Source organism: Nelumbo lutea, chromosome 1, assembly GCF_056320005.1.
Source record: "Nelumbo lutea isolate HS-2025 chromosome 1, American lotus-T2T, whole genome shotgun sequence".
Taxonomy (NCBI): Eukaryota; Viridiplantae; Streptophyta; class Magnoliopsida; order Proteales; family Nelumbonaceae; genus Nelumbo; species Nelumbo lutea.
The window spans coordinates 598,537-609,791 of NC_142684.1; the positions used below are offsets into that span (position 1 = coordinate 598,537).

General features: G+C 40.4%; 1 protein-coding gene and 2 non-coding genes across 3 annotated transcripts; 2 read left to right on the forward strand and 1 right to left on the reverse strand.

The window, feature by feature from the left end:
- Nucleotides 1-3,545: 3,545 nt before the first annotated feature.
- Nucleotides 3,546-3,652, forward strand: LOC148873137 (small nucleolar RNA R71). The gene has a single exon (XR_016106111.1). It is a non-coding gene; the product is annotated as a small nucleolar RNA R71 (small nucleolar RNA).
- A 3,097-nt stretch (nt 3,653-6,749) lies between these two features.
- On the reverse strand, nt 6,750-8,421 carry LOC148873138 (uncharacterized). The gene is made up of 2 exons (XM_088964264.1): nt 7,656-8,421; nt 6,750-7,471 (listed from the first exon to the last, which is right to left on the reverse strand). The coding sequence occupies exons 1-2, from the start codon at nt 8,419-8,421 to the stop codon at nt 6,750-6,752; spliced, it is 1,488 nt and encodes a 495-aa protein (XP_088820390.1).
- On the forward strand, nt 8,415-8,521 carry LOC148873139 (small nucleolar RNA R71). The gene has a single exon (XR_016106401.1). It is a non-coding gene; the product is annotated as a small nucleolar RNA R71 (small nucleolar RNA).
- The last annotated feature ends 2,734 nt before the right edge of the window (nt 8,522-11,255 follow it).

The window sequence follows — 11,255 nt, forward strand, 5'->3', positions numbered from 1 at the left end:
CACCAATTCAAAGGGTCAGTTTCCCTTTATACACATCAACCAAAGCCTTCCCTGTATTTAGAAACAGTCTGCCAAGGATCAAGGTGTAATCACGATCCTCCTCAAAATCTAGCACAACAAAGTCCACAGGAAATATGAACTTGTCCACTTTCACAAGTACATCCTCAACCACGCCATGAGGTTTCTTGATGGAATGATCCTCCAACTGCAAAGTCATCAAGGTAGGTTTCACTTCTCCAAGACCAAGTTTCCTGAAAATAGACAAAGGCATCAAATTAATGCTAGCACCTAATCACACAAACACTTAGGAAACTCAATGCTACCAACAACACATGGAATTGCAAAACTCCCTAGGTCTTTCAATTTGGCAGGCATCTTGCTAGTAATGATTGAACTACACTTTTCAGTCAATGATACAATTTGGTCATCTTCCCATCACCTCTTATTAGTGATGATCTCCTTAAAAAATTTAGCATATTGAGACATTTGGGCAAGAGCCTCAGCAAAAGGAATATTGATCCGCAAATTCTTAAAAGTATCCAAAAATTTGGAAAATTGTTGTTCAGTCTGCTGCTTCTTCAGTCTCTAAGGAAAAGGGATTCATGTGGCATGGGGTGAAGGTTGGGCATCAGAGTGATTCCCCCTGTCACCTTGGTTCTCCTCTGATTTATCATTGGTTTCATCATCATATATTTCCGCATTGGTTGATGAAGGACTCTCAACATCTGTACCTGTCCTCTTACTTTGCACATCTTGCTTTGGCTCTAGCACTTTCCTACTCCTTAGTGAAATTGCTTTGAGCTGCTCCCTTGGATTAGTCTCAGTGTTGCTTGGTAAATTACCTTGGTTTCTAGCCGAAACAACATTGGTTAGTTGGCTATCTGCACCTCTAAGTTGTGAATTGAAGATGAATGGTTCTTTGCAATTTGATCAAATTTAGCTTCCATTTCTCTAGGCCTCATCCTGGCTGCTCATCTTGCTACTCATCATGTCCATAAATTTATCCAGCTTGGCTTCAAAAGGAGCAGATCTATCCTACTGAGGATGTGGTTAGAATCCTGGGGGTCCTTACTGTCTAAGCAAGTTTTTGTTTTGCAAACTGGAACTGCCAACATTGTTGTTATTGCTACTCCATGAAAAATTTGTTAGACAGTTTTGTATGCCCTTAGCTTCAATCAAAATTGATGTACTTTATGAGTTTATTGTAAATGAATAAAAGTGCATATTTGATTCATGTTCCCTTGGTATGTTTCTGTGTAATACCCATAAACTGGACACTTATTGAAACTCGTGTTAGTTTAGAAAGTTCACAGCCAGTGGGTCGGTCAGGGGAGACCTATCCTGACAAGGCTGACACTGTGGTGCCATCAAGTCGGTTGAGGTGGCTTGTCTCAGCTACCGGGGTGAGACCCCAGACACATACAGTGTGGGATTAATTGAATCTTTGAACTGGACCAGATTTCCAGTATTGCCCTGGACCTTGGAGATTGATGGGAAAAATTGGAAAGTTACACCCAACTCCTAGACTCGATTATGATATTGCACTAGGTGTTGGATCAGGGTGTCTTTGATGTACCAATCAGTGAGATCCTTAGCGGGGGTCAAAACCTGGGTATGTTGGGACAATCCGAGAATTCATCTGAGTGGGTGATCATAGTGACAGGATCAGCCCCTTTGTCGGACAAAGGTAATGATCGGGGATGCGCTCTCACTATTGGAAACCAAGACTGCCGGTAGCCGATTTCAACCGTTGAGATTTGTTTTGCAAAGTATATTTTATATGAGATATAAATGTATATATTATGGTTTCTAAAATGTTTGCAAAATGTTTTAATTCCGGGGATCCATATAAGTGGAGAGTGCAACACTGTTCCTTGCAGCCGAGGGAGAGGTCCTCTCTTGTCGGGCAGTGTATGATCATTAAGGGCTGAGAGGTTAAGTGTAAGACCATTGAGGATAATACCTGATGGGCTAATCTTGCATTTGCCCACAGTCCCTGGGTGTTACAAGGTGGCTTGGCCCAGGGACCACTTAGGGTAAGTGTTGGGCCCATAGAGCCCATTTGATGGGTTTCAGGGGGTTCACTGTCTTTAACAGTGTATTCGACCTGGTCTTGTAACAAAGGCTGGGCCGAACCCATTTGACTGATGTGTAGATCAATGCTTGGGTCCACGCCATACAAGGAAGCCCAACTGGGCAGCAGTTAGGAAGGTTGAGTGAGCACATAAGCTTAATGGGCCTAAAGCCCATTTCGAACTGGGCTATTTATTTAGTTAATTAAAGGGGCGAATTCTGAGATGGATTAGCAGATAGGATAGGGTCTTAATCCTATCCACTCAGAGAGTCCAGATCTAAATGTGATTCAGATCTAGAAACCTCCTAATGAGATTAGGATAAATCTAATCTAATCTGCAGATAAGATAAGGGTTTATCCTTATCACTAGAAGAGAAGGTTGATCCAAATATGATTTGGATAAGCACCTCCTAATGGGATTAGGAGCTGATTTTTTAAGTTAACAAAAAGAAGGAGGGGGCGGCAGCCTTGAGAGAGACAAAAACAAGAAACACATCAGATCCTCTTTAGTGATGAAATCAAGAAGAGAGAATTCAGCAGCCTGCGAATACTCTCTTGTCGCCTCCCTGTTCTTGTCGCCCTGTTTGCCAGTTTGATATCCAGCTGTGGGAGAAGTCAAGATTGGATCTTGGCATCAGTTCTTTGAGAAAGGATTGAAAAGGAAGCTGTGCTCACGTTCCATTCTACTGTTTCTTGCGAAGGACAGAGTTCTTGGGGAAGAACACTGCTGATTCTACTCCATCTTGCACTGCGCCATCTTTAGTGGGAGCAGTCTTTGGATCCTTCCTTGGGCGTGAACACCTTCATTGGGAGATATTACTTCTCCGTATCAGGTATTATTCTCTCCTATTCCTTTTTAGTTCAGATCTGGTTCAGTTTAAGGTTCAAGATTTATCCTTGAAAATATGATTTTCTAAATAGGGAATGTGATTCCAGGTTGAAGGGAGAAGAAAAAATTTTTGAAATTCACCCCTTATTCCGCAATCTTTGGGTGTCCATGTGATGGATCTCTCATCCCTTCAAAATTGGGGTGATTTCTCCACCCTGGGTTATATGTGTTGGAGTAAGGGTTGTTGACCTGCCTTCCTTGGAATTGATTCCCCACAAAATTGCATTGTTCCAGAAAATTTTCACCTGCAAAATTAAAATTTCCAACACAACGGTCAGAACTAATGTGATCTATACCATTACAATAATCACAGATTGGTTGCATAGAATTGTTGATGGCGTTGGCTTGCACATTCATGGTGCCCAATTGCTTAATTAAAGTTGAAATTTGAGCCTGCAAGGATGCTATGGAGTCCGCTTCTAATTTGCCTCCCTGTCTAGGTGGATTTAGCTGCTCGGTTGGCCACAAACAATTATTAGCTGCCATTTCCTCATCAAGGAACCTCCTACAGCAACACCAATAGTATCTCTAGTAGTGCGAGTGGCTCCATTATGAAAAGTCTGAATCAAAAGTCCCTTAGGTAAGCCATGGTGAGGGCAGCTTCTTTGCAAATCCTTAAATCTTTCCCAAGCCTAGTACAATGATTCATTCTCAAATTGCTAAAAAGTAGTGATGTCTTTGATGATCTTTGCGGTTTTAGATGGGGGAAAATACTTAGCTAAGAAAGCCTATGCCAGTTGTGCCCATGTGGTTATGGAATTTGGTTGTAGAGAATTTAACCATGCTTTAGCTTTATCCTTCAAGGTGAAAGAGAAAATCCTAAGCCTTATAGCATCATCTGAAACTCCATTGTATTTGAAGGTATCACAAATTTCCAAGAAATTTGCAATGTAAGCATTAGGATCTTCATTGCCCATGCCATAGAACAGCACACTTGATTGGATCATTTGGATTAGAGCTGGCTTAATCTCAAAGTTATTGGCATTAATGTTTGGCCTTGCAATACTCTGTTGTGCACCATGCAGCCCAGACATAGCAAAATCTCTAAGAGTTCTCTCATTATCATGTTGATCTGCTTGGTTACCTCCATTATCCTTTGCCATCTCTGAAAACCTTCCTTGTTGAGCTTTCCAATTTTCTCTAACAAACTTTTCGATTTCAGGTCTGAAAGGAAGAAGCTTGGGTTGTGAACTTCAAGTTCTTCGCAAACGCCGAAACACTACCTAAAGAAAGAACACAAACAAACAAAGTTAGCAAAAACTTCTAAAGAACTGTGCTTTAAATCAAGAGAAACTAAATTAATTATGGTGTTAAATAAAATTCTTTCCTCGGCAGCGATGCCAAAACTTGACCGCTATCCACAAGAGTACGGAGTCGTGCAAGTAGTATAGTAAGGAATACAGAATCGTCCCCACGAGGAATATTTAGCCACTTATTAATTTCTTCTCAACTTGTTTAACGCAATAATCAATTTGGGTTTGCGATTTAAGGAATTTAAACTAGCATTACTGATTAAGGAAATTAAATGACAAAAACTAGTAATTTGAACAAAATCAATAACAAAGTTGCTAGGGAGTAATCCTATCACGATCATCAAGATTCAATATCAATAAAATCTCACGAGGGTTGTTATGTTACAAGGTGTTTCCTAAAAGCACTAGTCGATTTGCTAAACCTATGTTCACTTAAATGGAACTACAATCAACGAATTCTCATTCTTTCAATCAAAATCCTCTTTGCATAAACACAAGCTGTTAATACACCTACAAGGAAATCGTATCAACAAATGATATCTCTACCTAATTATTGGTCGAATAAGGGTTATTAGTTCCATCTCAATTATCATCTCTCAATGAATAATCTTGATTAAAGAACGAATCATTGGTGATCAATCAATGATAAGTAATAAGCACAAACAACACAATATAACAAGAACCTCATTGATTTTATTAATGAACAAAAATCAATGCATGATCAAGTATTAATCCCTAACAATAGAAACTTAGCCCCTCATGATGTAATTAAGAACAAGCAACATCCCAATATCAAGAGTAAACATGATGTTACAAGAGGAAAAGAAAGTATCTTGCAACCGATCTCTCAATCTTGGCTCAAGAATCTTCAATCTTGTCTCAGCCCTTGTTTTCTTGTGTTTTCCTTTTTTTCCTTCTCTTTGAATTGAGTGTGCTTTGTCCAAAAAGATCTTCTCCTCCTCTCTTCTTCTCTTGTTTTTTTCTTCAAAGGTCCCAACCCTAATTCTTTCTTTTTCTTTTCTTTTTATAACTTTTCTCTTCAGCCTCCCTTCCTTCTTTAAAGCTAGCCGCCTTTGGAGCCTCCCCTAGGCTGTGGACTCGGCAGCTGTTCTTAGTGGGCCGAACTGCAGTTGGGATGTTCTCCCATAAGGTTTCAGTTGGGCTGCAATCGGGTGTGGAGCTTTGCACTTTAGTCCCTGATCTTTATCAGCTTGTCCCAAATTGGTCCAGAACTTTCATCTTTGACGATTAGTTACCTGAAAAGTGACAAAACATCCGAATGCATTAAATTGACTCATAAATACCCAAATTAACCATAGAATCTCAACAATTAAGCCTAAAAACACCCCAAATTCTTATGAATAACTTAAGCTTATCACACATCCTTTTGCAGCAAATTAGACAATGGCTTAGCTATCTTGGAGAAATCCTTGATGAACCTTTTGTAGAATCCTGCATGTCCCAAGAAGCTTCTCACAGACCAGACGGATGTTGGTGGTGGCAACTTCTTAATTGTCTCCACCTTGGCTCTATTGACCTCAATCCCTCTCTGCGAAACTTTATGCCCAAGCACAATACCTTCTTTCACCATGAAGTGACATTTCTCCCAGTTTAGCACTAGATGGGTTTCCTTGCAACGCTTGAGTACCTTTTCCAAGTTATGTAAACATGCATCAAAGGAACAACCAAAGACTGAAAATTCATCCATGAAAATCTCCATAAACTTCACAACCATATCAAAAAGTATCGCCATCATGCACCTCTGGAATGTTGCTGGAGCATTGCATAAACCGAATGGCATCCTCCTATAAGCAAAGGTACCATAGGGACATGTGAAGGTGGTCTTCTCCTGATCTTCTGGTGAAATTGGAATCTGATTATAGCCCGAGTACCCATCTAAGAAACTATAGAACACATGTCCAGCTATCCTCTCTAGCATTTGATCGATGAAGGGTAGAGGGAAATGATCCTTGCATGTGGCTTTGTTTAATTTTTGGTAATCAATGCACACTCACCACCTGGTAACCATCCTAGTTGGTATGAGTTCATTCTTCGCATTCGGTACCACAGTCATGCCACCTTTCTTCGGCACTACTTGTACGGGGCTCACCCATGAGCTGTTGGAGATTGGATAAATGATACATGTGTCTAACAGCTTGATGACTTCTGCCTTCACCACATCCTTCATGTTCGGGTTCAGGCGTCTTTGAGGCTGAACCAAGGGCTTGCTTCCATCTTCCATTAGAATTTTGTGAGTGCATATGGACGGGTTGATGCCCTTGATATCTTCTATCTTCCAAGCCAGAGTTGTCTTGTGTTCCCATAGCACCCGTAACAGTTTTTCCTTCTGCAAAGGGGTCAAGGCTGCTGATATGGTCACTGATAGGGCTGAAGGTGCTTCTAAGAAGGCATACTCCAGATGCGGTGGAAGTTGCTTCAGCTCAAGGGTGGGCAGCTCTTCGATTGAAGGCTTGCTTTCCAGCATTGAGGGTCTATCCAAGCTCTCCAACTTGATGAACCCCTTCCCTTGAAACTATGAATTGGCATTCAGGTACGCCACCATGATTTGCATCTCTTCATTTCCTCCCATTATGGCTTCTCCTTCTTGTATGCATAGCTCAAGGGGATCGGCCGACCTGTTAACCTGAAAACAGCTACTAACCGCATAATCAGTGACATCTATCATGTAACATGAATCATCACTAGAAGGTGCATGTTTCATAGCATCAGACATTTTAAAAATCACTTCCTCATCCTGAATCCCAAGGCTGAGTTGCCCTTGTTGGACATCAATCATTGCCTTTCCCGTAGCTAGGAAGGGTCTCCCTAGGATAAGTGGGACATCTACATCCTCTTGCATGTCTAACACTATGAAATCTAATGGAAAAATGAATTTATCAACTTTAACAAGCACATCTTCTATGATTCCCCTAGGATGCTTAATGGACATATCAGCTAATTGCAATGCAACTCTAGTGGGTTGGGGTTCACCCAACCCTAATTTCTTAAAAACCGAATAGGGCATCAAATTTATACTAGCTTCTAAATCACACAAAGCCTTGTTAATTTTCAAACTGCCTATAGTGAAAGGAATAGTGAAACTCCCTGTGTCTTTTAGTTTCTGAGGTAGCTTGTTGAGGAGGATTGCTGAGCATTCTTCATTCAATGCAACTGTAGCCACGTCTCCCAGTTTCCTTTTGTTCACCAATATTTCCTTCAGGAACTTTGCATAGTGCAGCATCTGGGCTAAGGCATCTGCAAAAGGAATGTTAATATGTAAACTCTTGAAAATTTCAAGAAACTTTCCAAATTCCTTTTTCCATTTTGTGTCGCTTGAGCCTATTGGGAAATGGTACTTGCGGCTGTTGACTTGTCTCTTTCTTTGAATCAGACTGCTCTTCCTCCTTCTTTTTAGTTTCTAGGGTTGCACCCATCTTACCTTCTTCCTTTGCTTTCTTCTCCACCTCTTGCAGCTCCTTACCACTCCTCAAAGTAATGGCTTGCACCTGTTCTCTTGGATTTTCTTCGGTATTTCTGGGTAAAGCGCCTTGGACTCTAGAGGATATCATCTGTGCCAACTGCCCCACTTGAGTTTCCAAGTTCTTGATCGATGCCTCTTGGTTCTGAAATCTCATTTCCGCACTTGCTATGAAATTGGTCATCAGCTCCTCTAGAATAGATTTCTTTTCTGGGTGAGTGAAATTTTGATGGAAGGGTTTCACCACATTTTGATTTGACCAAGACAGATTGGGGTGATTCCTCCATCCGGGGTTGAATGCACGAGGGTACTGATTACCTTGCTGCCTTTGCGAATTCCCTATGAAATCTATTTGCTCGGGGGACTGCATGAACTGATTTCCAGCTTGACATTCAGTGCTGATATGACCTCCCCCACACCATTCACAAACTATGGTTTGAACATGCATGGCTGTCAACTGCATTTCATCTATCTTCTTGTTGAGGGCACCGATTTGTGCAGATAGTGCTGTATAGGTGTCTACATTGTGAAGACCGGGTTGTCTCCTAACTTGGGCTCTCTCGAAATGCCACTGGTAGTTGTTTGCAGCCATCTCCTCAATGAGTTCATGGGCAACTACAGGTGTCTTGTTATTAATGGATCCTCCAGCTGCAACGTCCATAATAGTCTTATTTTCTTCGGTCAATCCATTGTAGAACGTCTGAACTTGGAGATACGGGAAGTCCATGATGAGGGACCTTCCTCAGTAATTCCTTGTAACACTCCAATGACTCATACAATGACTCCCCGTCTTGCTGAGAGAAGGTGGTGATATCATTCCACATCTTTGCAGTCTTGGACGGAGGGAAATACTTGGATAGGAAGCAGCTGGCCATTTCATCCCAAGTAGAGATCGATCCAGCTGGTAGAGAGTTCAGCCAAGTCTTAGCCTTGTCCTTCAATGAGAACGGAAATAATCTGAGCCTCACCGCATCATCACTAACTCCATTGTGTTTGAATGTGTCACATATCTCCAAGAAGTTGGTGATGTGAGTGTTCAGATCTTCATTAGCAAAGCCACAGAACTAAACTGTGTTCTAGATCATCTGAATGATTGCTGGTTTGATCTCGAAGTTGTTAGCAGCTATTGCTGGTCTCACAATGCTCGAGGCTGCCCCGATAAGGGTTAGTTTGGCATAGTCCATCATGGTCCTTTTCTTGGCCATCTTTGTATTTTCAGCTTTCTCTTGCCTCAAAGCTCTAATGCGATGGCGGAGAGTTCGTTCAATCTCTGGATCATAGGTGATGCTCTCCTTTTCACTTCTACGTGTCATAAACTATACAAGTCAAAGTCATAAAGATACTAATACACACATATCATGAACATATTGCACAAAATTAGATTAACAACAGTAATTGGTTCCTAATATTGTTGTGATAATTCCCGACAACGGTGCCAAAAACTTGATGTGTTTAGAAGACACCAGCAAGTGCACTAGCCGATAAAGTAATATAATGATGAGTAGAGTATCATACACATGGGGATTAATCCAACAACTACTAATACTGAATCAACCTTTTGTTATCTGACAAACCGAAAGATTAAACAAAGAGAAACCTAACTCCTAATTAGCAAACTACCCCAAGCATTCTCGGATCAAACTGCCTTTAATGATGAGAAAAAATACTGCATGCAAATACTAGCAGAACCAGGTTAGCAATTAAATCATTAAGCTGTCCAACTGAAGTGAATTCAATCATGGGTTGGTTAAACCCTAATTGTATGAGCAGCCTCTCTCGAGCACAGCCCACTCTATCTATGTACAACAATTCCTATATTTCTATCAGAAATTTAATCGCCATAGATGCATTAAAAAACAAGGAATTCGACAGAAATTAATTATAGTTGAATGAATGCCACAAGAATCATGCATATTATCTCTAAGATGCATTCAATTCATTTTCTTGATCAATTGATCTGATTACCTAAACCATTTCTCAAGCAATTCAAGTAATCCAAGAAACAAGAACATTTCGGCCAAGATTATTCTTATAATCGAAAACCCTAATCAAGAAATCCCAATAATGAATCGCAATCAATCAAACAACTTAAAAGATTAATTACATATCAGAATTAAAATCCATCATGGTTCACATAATAGAAAGAAGGAAAGAAAGATTCAACAAAGAAAAACCATGGAATCCTAATTGAATCTAGGTTACCAAATTCATAGAATCAAATAAGAAGACAACCTAAGATTTTTGCATCAATCTTTGATCTCCTCTTCAATTCGCATTCAACAGCCTTCTCTCCTTCTCCAACACTTCTTCTCTTTGATTTTTTCTTCAGGGGTCCAAACCCCAATTTCTTCCCTTTCTTTTCTTTTTATACTCTTCCTCTCTCCTCCTTCAATTCTCTAAAGTCAGCCTCCTTTTGGAGCCTCCCTTAGGGCTGCGGTTGGGCTGCTTTTGGGCTGCTCTCCTTGGTGGGCTGAACAGTTGTTGGGCTACTCTCCTTGGTGGGCCGAAGTGTTCTCCCATAGTGTTTTGGTCGGGCCCCACTTCTTGATGGGCCAAAGTGCTTCCCTTTCTGCCATATCAACATGTCTTCATGCTCTCTTCACCCTAGACTGTCCCAAACTCCTAGTTTCCGAAAATTCTTCTCAATTAGGGTAAAAACCATTGAAACTCATCATCAAAAGCATGTATAAGGCAATAAAAATAATGTGTAGTATGCGCACATATCAAACACCCCCACACTTAAGCTTTTATTTATCTTCAAGCAAAGATATTACCCATAAACTGATCATTCCCTAGATTATTACCATCTACCGAATGAATTTTAGGATGAGAATGCATTAAGTGGTTAGGAACCCTGAATAAACATTCTGATTCATCCCCATGATTGGCCACTCTTACCACATACATGAGAACAAAGGAAGGGAGAACATGAGATTCTTCATGCTCCAACACTTAAGTCCGTTCAATATGTATAGCAGCTCCTTGACCACCATAATTAACCATCACCTTGAGCTTGATCTCAAATCTGGTCAATGCATTAAATTGAATTTCCAAATATATTTTTGTCCCCTTGAACCTCAACTGTCGCCAAATTCTTTCTTTCTTTTGTTTCTTTTTTTTTGGTGTGATTGCATTTTATGCTCCATCTCACAAGGGTCACAGGTTAGAGGCAGATAACAATACTCATATTCCAAGTTGCTAGTTTTACTATTCAACTTGGAATAGATGAGTTGGGACTGAACTCATATCATGAACTGCTAGTTTTACTATTCAGTTCATGATAGCGGAGTAATTCGAACTTTGTCCCTTTCTCTTCTTCTCTTCCTTTTTTTTCTGAATTAATTATTGAAGTTTATGCATTAACAGTTCATGATGTTCACTAGCAGCTCGAATGTTCATTAAGACTTCAACCAAGCACACTATACACATGAATAGAGTTAGTGCTAGCCATGATGAAAGTCCTATTTGACTTCCTCATCCTCATGTATTGTGATAAAATTCGATAATTCATAGGAACACATTCTAGCACTTACAGTGATTTCCTTCGACTTCATCGTACTC